The following is a 17,965-nucleotide window of genomic DNA, read 5'->3' as shown; positions in this document are numbered from 1 at the left end:
AACTCACTTTGTAGACCAGGCTGGCCTCGAACTCAGAAATCCGCCTGCCTCTGCCTCCCGAGTGCTGGGATTAAAGGCGTGCGCCACCACGCCCGGCTTTCGTCTTTCTTTCTTTTCTTTATCTCCTCATTCCTTCCTTCTCCTCTCTCTCTCTCTCTTTTTCTTTCTCGGTTTTTCGAGACAGGGTTTCTCTGTGCAGGAAGTCCTGGCTGCTTTGTAGACCAGGCTGGCCTTGAACTCAGATCCACCTGACTCTGCCCCTGGAGTGCTGGGATTAAAGGCGTGCACGACCACTGACTTTGGAACCCAGGAACCCAATTTTAAGTGTTACGCCACCAAGTCTAGTGGACAGGATGTCCAGGTTTCCCTCCTGATCCTGTGTCAGGTCTGCACGGTAGCTGTAGAAGGGGGAGACGCTTAGAGGGATGGGTTAGGAGGTGAAGACAGTGGTCTAACTGTGGCTCCCGTCTGCCCTCAGCAGCAGCTGATTCCTGCCTCACGCTCCGAGGTATCTTACGCTGGAATCTGTCATTTAGACACAGGGTTCTACAGACTTAGTGCATGGTGCATGCTCCCTCTCTTGAGGCTCCTTTCTGTCGGGAGCAGAAGGCAGTGCTCTGTGGGCCACGGAGCTCACAGCAGTCATGTAGCTCCTCTGCTCCTGACAGACCAACCAGTTCTGCCCCAGGGCCTTTTTGCACCCTCTTGTCTCTTGGGTCCCTTCAGAAAGAAGCCGGTGTCCCTGCCTGCCACCCGTTTGCTTTGCAGGTGGCCTCACACAGATGTGTCCTGTGCCTCTGATGTACCCCGAGTGCCACGAGATGTTCACTGAGGCAGGGTCTCCCACAGAACTCTGATCCTCTTGCATCCACTGCACTCCTCCCAACTTTCCTTTTGTACACATGTGAGCCAGGCCCCTGCCTCACACCGACCTTGGGCCAGGGACTGGAGTTCTGGGAGGGGAGACAAGCAGCTGGTCTTGGCAGCCAACGCCTAAGTTGTAGCCTTGTGGCTCAGCCTGCCTTGTTTCTGCACTCACTGCTAACCATAGCTGTCTGTGTCTGCTTGCCAAGATCCTGGCCAGTCTTCGGCCTTTTTGTTGTTGTTGCTTTTGGGGTTTTTTTGTGTGTGTTTTTTTGTTTTGTTTTTTAGAGACAGGGTTTCTCTGTATAGCTCTAGCTGACCTGGAACTCACTCTGTAGACCAGGCTGGCCTCGAACTCAGAAATCTGTCTGCCTCTGCCTCCCGAGTGCTGGAATTAAAGGCGTGCACCACGTCTTTGGCCTTTTTATGTGCAAGCTTGGTTACTGCTGAAAGCCATATGGCAGGGGCCTCCCAGTATGGTGCCAGTGATTGCCTTTTGGTCCTTAGGGCACTGAGCCACAGATGTTAGCAGTTTCTTCCGAGCTGTATCAAGTATGTGCCTGTATCAAACAGCAGGTTACTATATATGGCCAGTGAAGGCGGAGCCCTTAAGGCTGGTGGTGTGAAGGAGGGAGAAGCAGAAGCAGACAACAGCCAGCAGGAGGCGATGGGAGGGTTGGCAGGCAGAGCCGAGGGCATGGTGACAGCCAGGAGACTGTCCCTGGGATAGGCTTGGAGCATCCTGAGCTGCAGGAGTGGTCCATACTCTTCTCTGCTCTCTGCAGTGCTGGAGGCTCGGGTGCGGCAGCTCCGGGCAGAGGGCACGCCTGAGATGAGGGTGAAGAAGGTTCAGGTGGACCGGCCTCCACAGGACCACAACAGCCGCTGGGCACAAAAGCTAGAGACTGAGAAAAGGGTGAAGCAGCAGAAGCACCAAGAGGAAGTTGACCAGCGGAATAAAGCTTACACACAGGAGTCCTGGACCCTTCACAGGGAGCCCAAGATCTGGAACAAGAAGCTGGCTGGCTACCTGCAGCAGAGCAAGAAGGGAACACCCACGAACTCAGAGGAAAAGCAGCTGGCCTGGGCCCTTCAGGCAGCCCTGGGGAAGCTCAGCTCCCGTGAGGCAGGGGCCCTGGCCAGGAAGAAAGCCAAGGCGGTGGAGGCGCAGGTCCTGGTCCTTCAGCAGAAGTTCCTGGCTTTCTTTGAGTGCTGCGTCTGTACCAACCAAGTGCCCCTCGCTCACCACGTGCTGGTCACTCACCATAACAACAGAGACAAGCAGCAAGTGCTCACACTGCACATGTACAACACCGTGATGCTTGGCTGGGCTCGCAAGGTGAGACCCAGCCCAAGGGCTGCTTCCTTCCCACGGGGTAAATTCCTTTAGGTTTTTCAGAGAGAAAACACTCTTTCCTTAAAAACAAACAGTCAAACAGAAAACAAAACAAAACCCAATCAGGAGATCCAGGCGTGGTGACGTATGCCTTTAATCCCAGCTCTTGGGAGGCAGAGGCAGGTGGATCTCTGTGACTTAGAGGCCAGGCTAGTCAACACATTAAAACCCTGCTACCCCCTAAAATGAAGGAAGAGATTGGGAGAGCCTGAGTGTGGTTCTGTGCAGGACTTCTGAGTCTCCTGAGTCCCTGCTGTCCCAGTGGCTGCTAAGCCTTGTGGGACACATTCCACACTCCAGGGTGGGGGTGCTTGCTTCTCTTTCTGTGTGTCCCTTTGGTGCTGTGAGAGCTGTGTGTCCTCGGTTTGATCTTAGAAGCATAGGAGAGTGTCAGTCTAGAAGTTCAAAGACAGAAAAACAAAATAAAAACAAGAAAGGACGGAACAGCAGACAAGAGGCAGGTCTGTGAGTTCAAGGCCAGCCTGACCTACTTAGTGAGTTTCAGGTCAACCAGGGCTACACAGTGAGACACTGTCTCAACAAACAAACAAAGAACCACAACAAAAACCAAGCCAGCTATAAAACATAAGTCTTGAAGCTGTAGCTTGGTGGTAGAGCATATGCCTGGCCTGCAAGAGGCCCGAGTTCAATCCCCAATGATGCAGTGCCCCTCAGAAAGATGCCCTGGGTCTCTCACCCACTGCCAGATCCCCCCTCCCAAGTCACTGAGGATTTTAGGGAACACATTGTTCAGGGTCCAGGTGTTGTTCTTAACCCCACCTTGTCCCCAGGGCTCCTTCCGAGAGCTGGTCTATGTGTTCATCATGCTGAAGGATGCTGGCTTCTCCCCAGACCTGTGCTCCTATGCAGCTGCACTCCAGTGCATGGGACGCAGGGACCAGGATGTTCGCACCATCCAGAGGTGGGTCAGGAATATGCTGGGGCCCCACTCCTCCCCCCCGCGTCCCCATGCTGAGTTTGCACCCCCCACCCTCACCCCTGTATTACCTCAGGTGTCTGAAGCAGATGATGGAAGAAGGCTTCCAGCCCCAGCTGCTCTTCACTGACCTGGTCCTGGAAGAGAAGGACCGGGCCGCGCTCCTGAGAGCAGTGGTCAAGGCCGAGCCTGCCTTCTGTCCACCGCCACAGGCCCCAAACCCAGTCAACACAGCCGCACTGCTCAAGGACATCTATAGCAAGGTGAGTCCCAGGCAGGAAGCCATGACAGCCTATTTCATTCCCTCCTTGCATCAGGTGCAGGGTAGGTTGGTACCCTCATAGAGGAGCACCCACAAATCCACTTCCTCTGGATTCTCCTGTTGGGTATTTGCTATCAGAGCCCTAGTTCCTGTGGCCTTTTATAACTGGTTCATCGATTACAGTGTCCTCAAGGTCCCTTCACGCTGTGGTATATGTTGGCAGCTAGCTCCTACTCGTGGCCCAGTAGTATTCTAGTATGTAGGTGGGGCCTCCTGTGTATCCCACTATCTGTTCAGGGGCATTGGCTGTTTGTACTGGCAGTCAGGTGTCTGTGTCCAGGTGTCTGAACTCTTAGTTCTCTGGGGTTTTGCTTTGAGTGGACACTCGTTTGGCAGGGGGCTTCTTGACAGGGTTTAGTGCCCAGCCTCACTGCCTCCTGTGCCTAGCAGGAGGGCCCTGTGTCCTACCCAAAGCTGCACCTGCCCCTGGACACCCTGCAGGATCTCTTCCACCAGCAGCTGCATGTGGAGCTGAGCTCCAGTGTCTGTGTCCAGTCGGTAGAGAAGGCCCCAGAAATGTCCAAGGAGGTCATTGAGGCGGTAAGATGCTAATCCTGAGGCTGTACCCATCATGGCCAATAGGGGTTGGAGCTATGACCCCAGTTGGGGCCCTGGGAAGTCTTGGCAGGGGGCTTTAAGCTCAGCGTGGTGACAGCTGCTCTCCCACAGCGGAAGACCCTGCAGGCCCTGCGGGAGCAGTGGGAAGTGGAGCTGTTGCGTGTGCTGCAGGAGACAAAGGCCATGATGGGCCGCCAGGCCTATGAAGGCCAGCCCACCCTCTACCCATTCCTGTGCCTGATGAGCGAAGGGGAGTTTGTGAGCATACTGATGCAGGTGGGCTGGGTCCGGAGGCTCCTGGGCACAGGGCAGACGGCTGTGTTCAGGCAGTCACAGCTCGCGCTCCTCTTGCACCTCAGGTTCTGAAGGTCCTGCCTGCGCAGGGTGAGTCGCTTATCCAGTTGGCCCATAACCTGGGCCTTCGGGTGTTAAATCGGTATTTGGTGAAGCAGAAGCAGATCACTAACCATGTGCAGAAGCTGGGGCAGTGGTACTCACAGTACCTCCGGCTGCTGGCATCTGATACCCAGGTAACGTGGTTGATTCCTGGTGACCTGGGTAGCTCCCTTGGAGACATCCCCTCCCTCTTCACTTCATGCCACTTGCTCCAGGTCCCACCCACGTCCCTCTCCACCACACTCCTCAGGTGCCCCTTGCCAACTGCATCAGTCCATCTGAGCCTCAGTTTCCTCCGGAAAATGTGGGCAGCCCCACAGCTCTCCTGACCAGCTGTCCTTACAGGTGGCACCCTGCCTTCCTCGGGAGTACTGGGAATCTCTGGGCCCACTGGAGACCCCTCTACAACAGCCCTGGGCCGTGCCGGTGCTGCTACAGCTGGGCAAGCAATTGGCCGAGTTGCTGGTGCAGGCAGTGCAGATGCCGCGCAGCCTGGCGGCCCGGCAGGGTGCTCAGCGCTCCATCCCCGTGCTTTACCACGTGTACTCTTTTCGAAGCTACCGCCAGGTGAGGCTCACAGGGCTGGCACCTGGATGGGACACAGGGCAGCAGATGTCTGCCATCCTCTCTGCGTTGGGATATGTGTACAGAGCAGGAGGGGTTCCATTAGTCTAGGGCTCAGAGATTTCTGTTCTCCCTGCCTGCGTGGTCCATCGCACAGGGGCTCTGGCACTCGGCCTCTGGCGCATACCTTTTGTGTCCTCTCTCTCCCAGGTGGGCATCCTCAAGCCTCACCCTGCCTTCACGCACCTGCTAGAGACGGCAGCTGAGCCCACACTGACCTTCGAGACCACGGAAGTGCCCATGCTGTGCCCACCATTGCCCTGGACGTCGCTGCATTCTGGCGCCTACTTGCTGAGCTCCACCAAATTAATGCGTGCCACAGAGGGTACCACACAGCACCAGCGTCTGCTGGAGCAATGCCCTCCTGCCCAGCTGCACGGCGCCCTGGATGCGCTCACGCAGCTGGGGAACTGCGCCTGGCGTGTAAACGGGCGCCTGCTGGACCTGGTGCTGCAGATCTTCAGAGACAAGGGCTGTATGCCCTTGGGCGTGCCTCCCCCGTGCTCGGAAGCACCGCGGCCGTCCCGGTATCAGCTGCCACCCGGCTCCACACCAGTGCACAAGTCTGAGCTGCGGAAGGAGCTGGCGCGTTGCCTCAAGGTGGCTCGAGAGATGCACAGTCTGCGCAGCGAGGCCCTGTATCGCCTGTCGCTGGCACAGCACCTGCGCCACCGTGTCTTCTGGTTGCCGCACAACATGGACTTCCGTGGCCGCACTTACCCCTGCCCGCCACACTTCAACCACCTGGGCAGTGACCTAGCGCGTGCGCTGTTGGAGTTTGCTGAGGGCCGGCCACTGGGGCCACGCGGCCTGGACTGGCTTAAGATCCACTTGATCAACCTGACTGGCCTCAAGAAGGGAGACTCCTTGAGCATGCGCCTAGCCTTCGCGGACGAGGTCATGGAGAAGATCTTGGACTCTGCAGACAGCCCCTTGACGGTACGGGGTCATGAGCTCCTCTCGCTGGCAGCCCTGATCTCAGCCGCCTGTCTTTCTCTGGCCCTGCCAGCCTGTCGTCCACTCAGGCTTGGGCCACCTCCCTCATATGCTTTCAACCCTTTTCCACGGCATCCTCTCTCAGTGCCACTAGTGGCTCCCTAGCCTAGCAGCAGCTGCCAGCTGTCACCTGAGCGGCCCTCCTCATCCCCCTACATCACACATGCTTGCCTAGTGTCCCTATGTCCCTATGTCCCCCTAAGCTGCCCAGGCTGGCTTGTACTGACTCAAGTCCCATGGATCCTCCCCTCCAAAGGGCCAGAAGTGGTGGATGGAAGCTGATGAGCCCTGGCAGACCCTGGCCTGCTGCATGGAGGTGGCACAAGCAGTCCGGTCCCCAGACCCCGCTGCCTACATTTCCCACCTGCCGGTTCACCAGGTGGGCACGCAAGTGGATTGCCCATGGCTGAGCCCGAGGTGCCTTAGGAACTGGCATTTGCAGTGCGATCTTATCTTAAACTGGGATTGCCCTGTGGGACTAGTCTCTTGATGCAGCGGCTTTGCTTTGTGAGGGAGGCTGGTCCCGGGTCTCCTTGCACCAGGTGGTGGGAAAAGTTTCTGGGGTGACTTGTGTGTCGGTATTGGGTCATTTGGCCTCAGCTCACGGGCACCCCTTGTGGTCAGGATGGTTCCTGCAATGGCTTACAGCATTACGCCGCCCTGGGCCGAGACAGTGTAGGTGCCGCCTCAGTCAACCTAATGCCCTCCGACCTGCCCCAAGATGTGTACAGGGAGGTGGCAACACAGGTGGGTGCCAGGAAACCCCTCCTGTCCCCACTCGGGGTTGCCTTTCTACAAGTGCCTAGTGGGGAGGGGAGGTCACGTTATGACTTCCCTGCACCAATCCCATCCAGGTGGAAGAGTTCCGCCAGCAGGATGCCAAGGAGGGTCTACGGGTGGCTCAGGTGCTGGAGGGCTTCATCAGCCGCAAGGTGGTAAAGCAGACGGTGATGACAGTGGTGTATGGGGTCACACGCTATGGCGGGCGCCTGCAGATAGAGAAACGCCTGCAAGAACTCAGCGACTTCCCTCAGGTGTGCAGCCTGCCCGGTCCTCACCCGAGTGTGACTCCCTTCAGCACAGGGACCCTGAGCTGGGTTCTTCTGAACAGTTCTAGTCCTATAAAGCCGGGGTTCTGGCCCTGCCCACCTGCCGTTCATACCGCTATGTCCCCACAGGAGTTTGTCTGGGAAGCCTCACACTACCTTGTGCGCCAGGTCTTCAAAAGTCTACAGGAGATGTTCACCAGCACGCGGGCCATTCAGGTATGTCCCTGCCAGCCCTCTCCCATCTGGGGGTTCGTCCACCCCACGGTTCATCCACCCAACCTGGTGTACTGTCATACCCACAGCACTGGCTGACTGAGAGTGCCAACCTCATCTCTCACGCCGGCTGGCCTGTGGAGTGGGTCACGCCTCTGGGCATCCCCATCATACAGCCCTATCACCGCGAATCCAAGGTCCAGGTACTTGGGAAATGCCCTTCTCCTCTTCCCTCAACTCCCCTCCCCCCTGCCAAGGGCTGGACTCACCCTCCCCCAACCCCGGCCTGCAGGTAAAAGGCGGCATCCAGAGTATCACCCTCACCTGCTCGGTGGACGAAAACCAGTGAGTCCTGTGCTGCGGGAGGGGAGGGGATGGAGGGGTGGACAGGAAGGGCTCTGGGCTCAGACGGTACCAGCCTAGAATTTCTGGGTCTACAGGAAGCCCAACACTCTGAAGCAGAAAAATGGCTTCCCGCCCAACTTCATCCACTCCCTGGACTCCTCCCACATGATGCTGACTGCCCTGCACTGCTACAGGTGGGTCCCAGGATGCAGTGTGGGCCCAGAGGGGCAGGCAGGCAGGCAGGCACTTGCTTCAGGTGAACGCTGGGTGGGATACATGAAGGGTCTAGGCTTCAGTCTGTGATATTTAGCTGCCTGGGCATGCCAGCCTTGTTTTGCTTTCTGGGGACATGGACATGGTAGGTGCCTCCATGACGAGGGGCAGGACAGGACGGAGGCACTGCTGGGAAGTGGCGGGAGTCCTTGGCACAGACAGGGCCTTCCCTTTACTCCTCCAAGCCCCCACAGCTGTTTGAGGGAATGCAAGACATCCACTTGAGCATCTACTGCCTGGAGCACTGGGGAACCAAAGGTATCAGGAACCCTGGCAGAGTGCCCAGTGCTGGGGCAGACGACAGGGCATCTGTCAGAACGAGGTTCAGGCAGTAGCTGGCCAAGCAGCCAGCTACCTCACTCAGGATCTCCCTGCTCAGGAAGGGCCTGACTTTCGTCTCCGTGCACGACTGCTTCTGGACGCATGCCGCTGACATCCCCGTGATGAACGAGGTGTGTCTGGTCCCCACTCCCTGTGGCCCCACAAGTAGAAGATGGGGCCTTGATCCCGGGAATTTATGTCATGGCTGACTCCGAGCCTGTAACCCCTCAGGTATGCCGTGAACAGTTCGTGCGCCTGCACAGCCAGCCCATCCTGGAAGACCTGGCTAAGTTCCTGAAGAAGCGGTTCTGCTCCGTCTCCAGGTGAGCTAGCCCTCTTGTGGCCTGGTGCCCTGCCTGCCACCTGCCGCCTCACTGATGTCTACCCTAACCTGTTTGCAGCACCAGGTCCCTAAAGCCCTCGGAGCTCGCCCTGGTCACCAAGCTGCAGGAGACACTACGGTCCTTGCCAGAGACAGGTAAGGGTTTTAAAGGGGGCATGCACGCTAGCCTTGAGGATGAGTCGGTGGCCCGAGCCTAGTTCTGCACTCTTGGCTTCACAGGTACCTTCGATCTGGGGCAGGTGATAAGATCCACCTACTTTTTCAGCTGACCCACGCCATGCCTTCCCTAAACCTGTGCATAATGTAAATAAATGAAAGTCTGTGTCTACCTATGCCAGCCGCCACTTTCTGGTGACACGCAAACCCACCAAAGTAATGAGATGCTGCGCTGGGCGCCAATGCTGTCGTTTATTGCGCGGAATGGGGTTGTGGGTTAATGGGGCGTGGGGGCCACTGCTGCCTCGGCTCGTCAGTACATTCATGGCGACGGCGGGGACCCAGCCTCACCCCCACGCCGGCTTGGCCGTGAAGCCCGCCCCTGGGTGCCCGAGGGAGGTCACCACGGACGCGTGGGCAGGGGCGGGCTGGTTATTGCGTGAGCTTGCCAGGGGCAGCGGGAAGCCGGCGGGCCGAGTATTGCACTTGATCCATATTCTTCCTCGGAGGCCACCGCACATGCGGGGCACAGCCAGGTCCTTGGCCAGGGCCGCCCTGTCCCTGTCCCAGGTTGGGGCTGAGGCACCGAGGTGATCGCACCCCTCCCTCTCCCGTGCGGCCGCCGCTGGGGCAGGGGCGATGGGGGTGGGCGCAGGGCGATGGGGGGACAGCCGGGCGCAGGGCCGCCCGCCTCCTAAGCTACCTACGTCCCTCTATGGCTTCTGCACGGGCACGGGCGGGCGGCGCGAGGCATGGCTTTGGTGTGGATGACGGCCCCGCCCGGCCCGCGGGGCGGCGCGCAAGGGTCACAAGTTGGAAGAGAGGCGCGAGCGCGCAGAGTCCAGTGGGTCGAGGCCACTGGCAGCGCCCGGCGAGGCTGAGTCCCTGCGGTCCGGACTGGGCGCGGCGGTCCGGGCGGTGGGTGCGGGTCCCAGGCGCGGCGTGGAGCTGCTGGCCGGGCGCGCAGAGGCCGCGGGGCTTGGCGCGGGCACGCCGTGGGGCAGCGAGGGCTGCGAGGCGGACAGTGGGCGCGAGGCGCGGCTCAGGCGACGTGCGGGCAATGCGGGCCCCACACGCGTTGCCGGAGAGCCAGGCACACCGTAGGGTGAGGTCCGCGGTGCCCGAGGGCTCGAGGGTGCTGCTGGGGGGCTTGCTGCGGGTGGCCCTGGTGAGGCTGCAGGAGGCAGAGGCCCTGGGGGCGCGCGGCGCACTAGGCGTGGGGAGCCTAGCGCCAGGGGCCCCACAAGCGGGCGGGCCACCTGCGGGCAGAAGCTCATGGCCACAGCCTGCTGTAGGGTGGCAATGGCCGATGTGACCTGCGGTGGTGGCGGTGGTGGGAAGAGCCCCACACGCTGGCCAAGCTCTGCCTGCTGCACCATCTCACGGTCGTATTTGACAATCTCCTGGATGATGGCATTCTCCTGGTTGTTGAACACACCCGAGCTGAGATCATGCTGAACCTTGTGCAGCAAGATAGAGTTCTTCTTGCCTGTGGGCAGGGGGTTAGGGAGACCGTCAGCGCTAGCTTGAGCAACTGCCTACCTAATAAGCACGAGTGCAGCACCTACTGTGTACAGCCAGCTCACGCTGCATGTTCTCAGCACCCAAAGTGCGAAGTTGTGTGGGACCTGTAAATTCCAAGTACTGAGTGCTTGTTCTATAGCAAGTGCATCTGAAATGCCTGCTGTATACAACAGGCACAGATAAATACCCACCGTATTCTGTAAAGAGTGCCTGTTGTGTGCAGGCATATGCCCTCCGACCCATCCTGCCCCTCTGGATTTGTGCCACACTCTTCACATCTGATCTATGTCCTATCATCAGCAAGGGACCTCTCCCTGCCCCACAGGCCTCACACAGGCCTCCAGCCTCCTTTCAGATGTTGCCCCACAAACCTAGACTATTCCACACCCCTCATGTGCCTGACTTACTGAGCCTGAGCCGCTCTCACCAGACCTTGTGATTCTGGCCCTTCTGGCCTCTGTCCTCCGGACCTTCCTTTCACCCCAGGCTTTGCCTGCCATGCTCGCTCCAGGAAGAGGCCTTCCCCCGTGGCCTCTGGACACTCCTGAGCACACACCTCTACTTCCCTGACCCCTCCCGGACAGATGGCAGCAGCTCACCTATGCGGTCCAGCCGGTCAATGGCCACAGTCTCGAAGGCACGCCGCATCATGGGGTACTCCTCCAGCACCTCGTTGAAATTGTCTACACTCAGTGAGTAGAGGCGACAGTAGGTGTCAGCCCGCACGCTGGCCGTACGCCGGCCCCTCGTGAGCAAGCAGATCTCTGTAAAAACAAGGGCCATGCCTCAGCAGCCAAACTATGCCACTGCCTGCCCAGCGAGCTCAGAGCTCGCCTGCTGCTGGGTCAAACCCTCCTGGGACCTCCCCAGGTCCCATCCCATCCAGATCTCAGCCTTGCCACAGGGTGCTCACCCCCAAAATAGGAGCCATCTGACAGCTTCATCTCCTTGTTGCCCTTGGTGAGCACGCCCACCACCCCATGCTGGATGAAGTACATCTTCTTCCCGATGGTCCCCTCTCGGATGATGTAATCTCCAGGCTGGAAGACCTCAAATTTGAGCTTTGTCAGCATGGCTGTGACAAAGTTGGGGTCTGCATTGGCAAACAGCGGCATGGAAGCCACCAGCTTCCGGCAGTTGAAGTTCACAATCTCCTGTGGGTGGGAGGGAGGGTGGCTAAGTGACTGGCTTGGTAACTCAGACCCCCAACTTTCCTCTGGGCTACTTGGTGGAGCCTCAGCCCCCATCTAACTTCCCAGGCAGACGTTGGAGGCAGGACCAGGAGATGAGCTTAAGGTATACAGGAAAGTCCATTGTCCCTATGCCATCATAGGATGAGTGACACTGGGCTGGAGAAAGCCATTATACCTAAAGAGAAAGTGACAGGACCACAAAAAGAAAAAAAGAAAAAAAAATACCCAAAGGAATTAAAGGAGAAGCCAGAGCTCAGCTCTTCCCTGGCATGCCCTGAGCTCCATCCCCAGCATGGCATAAACCAGGTCACGCAAGCCTATTATCCATCACAGCAGGCTGGAGGGGAAGGCAGGGGGATCAGAAGTTCAAGGTTACCCCCACCACCTACATAGTGACATCTAGGACATCCTGAGGTACGTGAGCTCCCGTCTCATAACAAAACACTTCTAAAGAGAAAGAAGGCCACTCCACGTGTGTCCCTGGCCTCTTCGCCAGGGCATCCTTTCTCTCTTTGCTACATTTATCCAATGTCGTTCCCGCCAGGACGCATCATGCTTGTGTCATCTAAGCAGCTGCATCTAGTCACGGTCACTGCCAAGGGCATATGCAGAAGCTGACAAATGGGACCAGCCACCTTGAGTCACAGGGCAGTGAGCTTAGGCCCTCCCAAGTGGGAGGGGAGTCAGAGGGACACACCGAAAATGATCATCCAAGCCAGGCCAAGTGGCCTGGGAGGCTGAGGCAGTAGAATTGCCATGAATTTGAGTTCACCCTGTGCTGTAGAGTGAAACTTGTCTCAAAAATGGAAAAGAATGACTGAAGAGACAGTTCCTCTTCCAGAGGATCTAGTTTCAATTCCCAGCAGCCACATGGTTGATTACAACTGGAGTCTGTAACTCCAATCCCAGGGAATCTGATGCCCTCTTCTGGCTGCTGCTGGCACTGAATGCACGTGGGGCACAGACAAACATTCAGGCAAAACACTGGATATATGTAAAATGGAAAAAAAAAATGTTTAAAAAAGAAATGTTTCCTTTGGGCTGGTGATAAGGTTACGGAAGTAGAGATGCATGCCTCTCCTACACACTTCACACGTCTAAGGCCTGTGAGCTATGTTCTCTACAAAGGGACAGTCAAATTCTGTTGAATATCTCCAAGGTCATTAACCAAAGGCTGCCAACTGGGATGTCCCCGTACAGCCCTGGGCCCCAAGCTCTGAGTCCCCCAAGGCTCTGCATAGGTGCCTGGCCTCTTGATCCTGGCAACCTCCTCCTGTAATTCAGTCCTGGGGGCCTCTGTCCTGGCTCTGCCCTCCATCTGGGACTTAGACACCATGCCCTTGCTTCAGCCCACCCGTCCCACACTCAGCCCTGAGCACTACACCACTGTTCCTCCAGTCACTGGCCACACTTCCTTGGCAAGGCTGGGGCCCAGGTCCTGAGCCCCAGAAGCTGTGAATGGGACTGAATCTAGAAATAAAGAGTTATACTGATCAACGCACTTTGTGAGCCACGCAAGCATCCTCAAGACATGTGGAAAAGCTGAGGGGGCCAGCGCATGCTTGGCACCCCAGGTCTTGGAAGGCAGGGTCTCTGGGGTATGATGGCTAGCCTGCCTGGCTGGGCTCCAGGCCAACGAAAGACCCTGTCTTAAAGGTGGACCGTGCTCTCACAGGCAAAACTCAAGGATGTCTTCTGGCTCCGTGCACATGTGCCCCTGGGCACATGCTTGCGTGCACTTAAAGACAGAGCTGGATTGACAGTGTTTGCCGTTCAGTCGTGAGGACCAAGGTTTGGAGCCCAGCAGCCATGTCTGATGGCTCACAGTGTATAGATCCAGCTCTAATGGATCAGACACCTTCTTCTGGCCTCTGTGAACATCTGCACACACATGTGGACACACACGCACACTCACACACGTCAAATGAAATCTTTTTTTTTTTTTGGTTTTTCGAGACAGGGTTTCTCTGTGTAGCCCTGGCTGTCCTGGAACTCACTTTGTAGACGTCAAATGAAATCTTAAGAGGTGGGGGAGCAGCTGGGCATGGTGGCGCGCGCCTTTAATCCCAGCACTCGGGAGGCAGAGGCAGGCGGATTTCTGAGTTCGAGGCCAGCCTGGTCCACAAAGTGAGTTCCAGGACAGCCAGGGCAATACAGAGAAACCCTGTCTCGAAAAAAAACAACAACAAACAAAAAGAGGTGGGGGAGCTGGAGAGACAGTTCAGTAGAACTTTGGCTGCTCTTTCCAGAGGATCTAGGTTTGATTCCCAGCACCCACATGGGGGTTCACAACTGTCAGTAACTCCAGATTCAGGGGTCCAATTCTCTTCTGGCCTGTACAGGTACCACATGGTGCACAGACACACATGCAAGCCAAGCATCACACATATGAAATAGGTAAGGGCCCTGGGTGGCAGGAGAAGCAGGAAGGACCGTCCCTGAGGGTCTTGAGGGAACATGGCCGCACAGATGTGTGTTTCAGACTGTTTGGTGTCTGAAGCTGGCAGTGGAGCAGGTGACGCCCAGAAGCGCCTACTGCTGGGTTTATACCAGCTGGCCAGACCTGATCCCAGGGGTCCCACACGTGCCCCATCGGTTTGTCCATGGACCCTGGGCACAGTTATATGTATGGCACGCTGGGTGTGGCTGAGACTCCCCAGGTCCTGTGGCCATCCGTGGGCCTCTCACCTCACGCAGTGGCCCGTTGAGTTCCCCAAGGATGCTGTCCTCGTCAAACATCTTCCCCTGGTACCGGTGTTCATAGTAATCATGGATCTTCTGGCGGAAGTCAGCGGGCAGTTTGTGGAAGGACATATATTGCTCTACTTGCTTGTACTGAAGGGAGAAGAAGTGGATCAGTGTTCAACCCAGAGACAGGTCCACCCTAATGCCACCCAGCCCAGGGACACACACTTTACACAGCCTGGCCCAGGGGGATGCCAAACCCAGCAACACAAAGACAAATGAGATGTTTTGAGACAGGGTTTCATGTAGCCCAGGCTGGCTTCAAAGAAGCCAAGGATAACCTTACATTTCTGATCTGTGTCTCTACCTCTCAGGTGCTGGGATAACAGATGAGTGCCACCACAAAAGGTTAATGATGCTGGAGTGAAACCCAGGTCTTCATGGATGCTAAGCCAGCAATGCAGTCACTCACTCTCCAGCACTTGCAGTCACTCAGTCCCCAGCACTTGTCACTCAACCCCTAGCACTTCAGTCACTCAACCCCTAGTACTGCAGTCAGTCTCCAGCACTGCAGTCACTCAGTCTCAGCACTTCAGTCACTCAACCCCTCACACTGCAGTCACTCAATCCTCAGCACTGCAAGTCACTCAGTCCCCAGCACCTCAGCCACTCAGTCCCTAGCACTGCAGTCACTCAGTCCCTAGCACTTCAGTCACTCAACCCCTAGCACTGCAGTCATTCAGTCCCCAGCACTTGCAGTCATTCAACCCCCAGCACTGCAAGTCACTCAGTCCCCTCCCCAGGCCCTCATGTTTTGTTTTATTGTGTGTGGTAGGGTCTCACTAGGTAGTCCAGGCTGACCTGGAATTTGAACTCAGCTTTCCAAGTGCTGGGATGACAGCCTGACACACCATGCCCAGCTAACAGATATATTTATGTTAAATATTAATTTATGTTAATTATATTAATCCTGAGTCTAGATTAGGTACAGTGGTGATACACTTTAAACCCCATCACTAAGTGGAAGGTCAGGAGCAAGGTCACCCTCTGTTGTATAATGAGTTTGAGGCCATTCTAGGCTATGTGATACCATGTCTATCAAAATGTGTATTATGAGTCAGGCTGTGCTGGCACACGCCTTTAATCCCAGCACTCAGGAGGCAGAGGCAGGTGGATCTTTCTGAGTTCAAAGACAACCTGGTTTACAGTGTATTCCAGGACAGCCAGGGCTACACAGAGAAACCCTGTTTTGGAGAGAAAAAAAAAGTGTATCTGTGAGCACCTTAGATGTCCGGCTCCTATTTCTGAGACTTGGCCATATATAGTGCCAACCTCACTGTGCATGTTGACTTTCATCCGCAGCCCTGTCCCTGGGACCTGGGGACCAACACGGAGCCAGCCCCTCCCTATCAGAGATGGGGGGGTGGGTGCCAGGCTGTCCCCAGCACAGTACCCCAGGGCTGCCCCAGCCCCATTTCTGCCCAAGCCACAGCTGCCCTTATCTCAGCGGACCCCGTGACGGCGGGTGGGTGGCAGCACCAGCTCATGTTTGGGTGAGACGGAGGCTTCCGGACGGGGACCTGGCACAGAGCCCGGCTGACCCGGCTGGCACTGATGGGGGTGGGGAACTGAGACCCACTGCAGAGAGCAAGGGTGTAGGCGGCTGAAGCCAAGGTTCCTGCCCTTTTGGCTACCATGTAGCCCAAAGCATTTGCTTCTGTCCCCAGTCCTGGGGATGGGAATGGCTGGCAACTCTGCTCTCTCCAGAGGTTCACTCTGCTTCTCAACCACCTCCCATGACACTGCTACCCAAGAACACTCGGGACTGGACCCCAGGGACTGGTCTTGTTGGTTTTGAACCCCATGGGCTTCTCCCCTCCCCTCATCTACCCCCACCTGGGTCCTCCCTTTGACTCTGTCCTGAGCTCTTACAGGAGCCCTTAGAACGAGGGGCTGCTTCCCTGCCCCAGACTCAGGGCCACCTTCCCACTCAGACCGAAGGCATGGTCTCCCTCCTCTGACCTTCTCCTGGTATTGGCGCCGTGACGAATCCAGGGACTGGATGAGCGCAGTGGCGTGCCCAATGAACATGGCATAGCAGGTGGCGCCTACGATCATGCTGAGCATGGTCAGCCAGATGTCCGTCATGCTCTCGGGCGCCTGCCGCCCATAGCCGATGCACAGCATGTGGCTCATGGCCTTGAAGAGCGCGAACGAGTAGAGCTCGCTCCATGAGTGGTTCTGCAATTTCAACAGACAGTTGGAGGAGTCCCTGGAACCTTCCTGCCCACCCTCCTGTGAGCACTTGAGGGGTGTTAGCTCCCCATAATCAGAAGTACCCAAGGCAGTCTCAGGCAGAGGACGCGGGCATTCAGACGTCTCTGTGAGGCAACATCAGGAACAAGCCTGACACCACTGCCCACTTAACTTTTGGGGAAACTAAGCCCCAGAGGGGCAGCATTGTGGCCAAAGGAGCCTCAAGGCCAGGAGTGTCTGTTCCAGGGTCCTGGGACACTGGAATAATAACCCAGAGAGCAGAGGGGGAGAGGCCCATCCCTAGACGTCCTCACTTGACCCCGTCAGAAGGGGGATGGGGCGCTGGGTCCATGCAGGAAGTGGAACCGCTTGTGCAGGACAATGGGGCCCCTCAGCCGAGGCAGCTGTGCCAGGCTCCTGGGAAGGGTGCTTGTGGGTCCTCCCTACCCCACTTCTCACTCCACTGATGCCTGCCTGCTGTGTCCTGACTGTCCCTGGCCTGGGCTGTAATTCTCCCTGAAGACTGCCCCCACACGTTCCCAGTTCTGACCTCAGGGATGCTAACTAAGCAGGTACTTGTCCCTGAGCCATGTCTTCTACCCCTAGTGGGGGATTCTAGTCAGGTACTCTACACTTGAGTCTTGGCCTCGCTCTTTACTGGGGATTCTAGGCAGGGGCTCCATCCCTGACCACGCCCCCAGCCCCTCAGTGGGGGCCTCTAGGCAGGGGCTCCATCCCTGACCATGCCCCAGCCCCTCACTGGGGGACTCTAGGCAGGGGCTCCATCCCTGACCATGCCCCAGCCCCTCACTGGGGGACTCTAGGCAGGGCTGTAATGCTGAGCCACCTTTAGCCCTCTCTTTACTTTCTGTTTTGAGACGGAATTGCTACTTGGCCCATGCTCTCCTTGAACTGGCTATCCCTGCACCTGCGTCCCTTAGAAGCTGGCAGAGGCTCCTACCTGGGCTCTACAGGTTCTTAACTGTCTGTCACACAGACACGGGGACAAGGGGCACTTGAAGTTGTTACTTCTTCAGGCTTGTGGAAGCAACTTTAACATTTGAAGGTTGTTTTATCTTAAATGCATTTGTATAAAGATGAAAAGGGAAGCTGGTGTGGAGGTGCACACCTGCTGTCCCAGCACTCGGGAGGTGGAGGCAAAATGATCATGAGTTCAAGGTCATCCTCAGATACCTAGTGAATTTGAGGCCAGCCTGGGCTACATAGGATGACTACAAACATAAGAGTGACTAGAGAGATGGCTTAGCAGGTAGGAACACCGGCTGTTTTGTCAGAGGACCTGAGTCGGGTTCCCAGAACTCACATGGTTGTTCACAACCACCTGGAACTCCAGCTTCAGGGGATCTGATGCCCCCTTCTGGCCTCTGAGGGCACTGCACTCATGTGCACGCGCGCGCGCGCACACACACACACACACACACACACACACACACGTAATTTAAAAATGACAATAAATAAACCTAATATGAAACCTTTTAAACAACACACACACA

The 17,965-nt window shown here is 56.9% G+C and overlaps 2 protein-coding genes across 2 annotated transcripts in view; one reads left to right on the top strand and one right to left on the bottom strand.

The window, feature by feature from the left end:
- Polrmt (RNA polymerase mitochondrial) overlaps positions 1 to 9,013 on the top strand; it is a 10,454-nt gene extending 1,441 nt beyond the window's left edge. Inside the window, exons 3-21 of the mRNA XM_021204356.1 lie at positions 1,650 to 2,203; positions 3,052 to 3,182; positions 3,274 to 3,460; positions 3,910 to 4,059; positions 4,189 to 4,353; positions 4,437 to 4,607; positions 4,819 to 5,040; positions 5,248 to 6,036; positions 6,350 to 6,472; positions 6,718 to 6,840; positions 6,948 to 7,127; positions 7,272 to 7,358; positions 7,445 to 7,558; positions 7,648 to 7,700; positions 7,796 to 7,894; positions 8,353 to 8,425; positions 8,526 to 8,617; positions 8,696 to 8,772; positions 8,857 to 9,013. Coding sequence (XP_021060015.1) covers positions 1,650 to 2,203; positions 3,052 to 3,182; positions 3,274 to 3,460; positions 3,910 to 4,059; positions 4,189 to 4,353; positions 4,437 to 4,607; positions 4,819 to 5,040; positions 5,248 to 6,036; positions 6,350 to 6,472; positions 6,718 to 6,840; positions 6,948 to 7,127; positions 7,272 to 7,358; positions 7,445 to 7,558; positions 7,648 to 7,700; positions 7,796 to 7,894; positions 8,353 to 8,425; positions 8,526 to 8,617; positions 8,696 to 8,772; positions 8,857 to 8,906 — 3,440 coding nt within the window. The 3' untranslated portion in view covers positions 8,907 to 9,013. The remainder of the gene's footprint in view (positions 1 to 1,649; positions 2,204 to 3,051; positions 3,183 to 3,273; positions 3,461 to 3,909; positions 4,060 to 4,188; positions 4,354 to 4,436; positions 4,608 to 4,818; positions 5,041 to 5,247; positions 6,037 to 6,349; positions 6,473 to 6,717; positions 6,841 to 6,947; positions 7,128 to 7,271; positions 7,359 to 7,444; positions 7,559 to 7,647; positions 7,701 to 7,795; positions 7,895 to 8,352; positions 8,426 to 8,525; positions 8,618 to 8,695; positions 8,773 to 8,856) is intronic.
- A 19-nt stretch (positions 9,014 to 9,032) lies between these two features.
- Hcn2 (hyperpolarization activated cyclic nucleotide gated potassium and sodium channel 2) overlaps positions 9,033 to 17,965 on the bottom strand; it is a 20,359-nt gene continuing 11,426 nt past the window's right edge. Inside the window, exons 4-8 of the mRNA XM_021204355.2 lie at positions 16,218 to 16,436; positions 14,199 to 14,345; positions 11,231 to 11,471; positions 10,917 to 11,081; positions 9,033 to 10,282 (exon numbers count right to left, since the gene is read on the bottom strand). Of these exons, the coding sequence (XP_021060014.1) occupies positions 9,600 to 10,282; positions 10,917 to 11,081; positions 11,231 to 11,471; positions 14,199 to 14,345; positions 16,218 to 16,436 (1,455 nt within the window). The 3' untranslated portion in view covers positions 9,033 to 9,599. The remainder of the gene's footprint in view (positions 10,283 to 10,916; positions 11,082 to 11,230; positions 11,472 to 14,198; positions 14,346 to 16,217; positions 16,437 to 17,965) is intronic.

Source organism: Mus pahari, chromosome 9 (genome assembly GCF_900095145.1).
Source record: "Mus pahari chromosome 9, PAHARI_EIJ_v1.1, whole genome shotgun sequence".
NCBI lineage: Eukaryota > Metazoa > Chordata > Mammalia > Rodentia > Muridae > Mus > Mus pahari.
The sequence above is the reverse complement of the archived record's forward strand: the minus strand, read 5'-3'. Positions and strand labels throughout refer to the sequence as shown.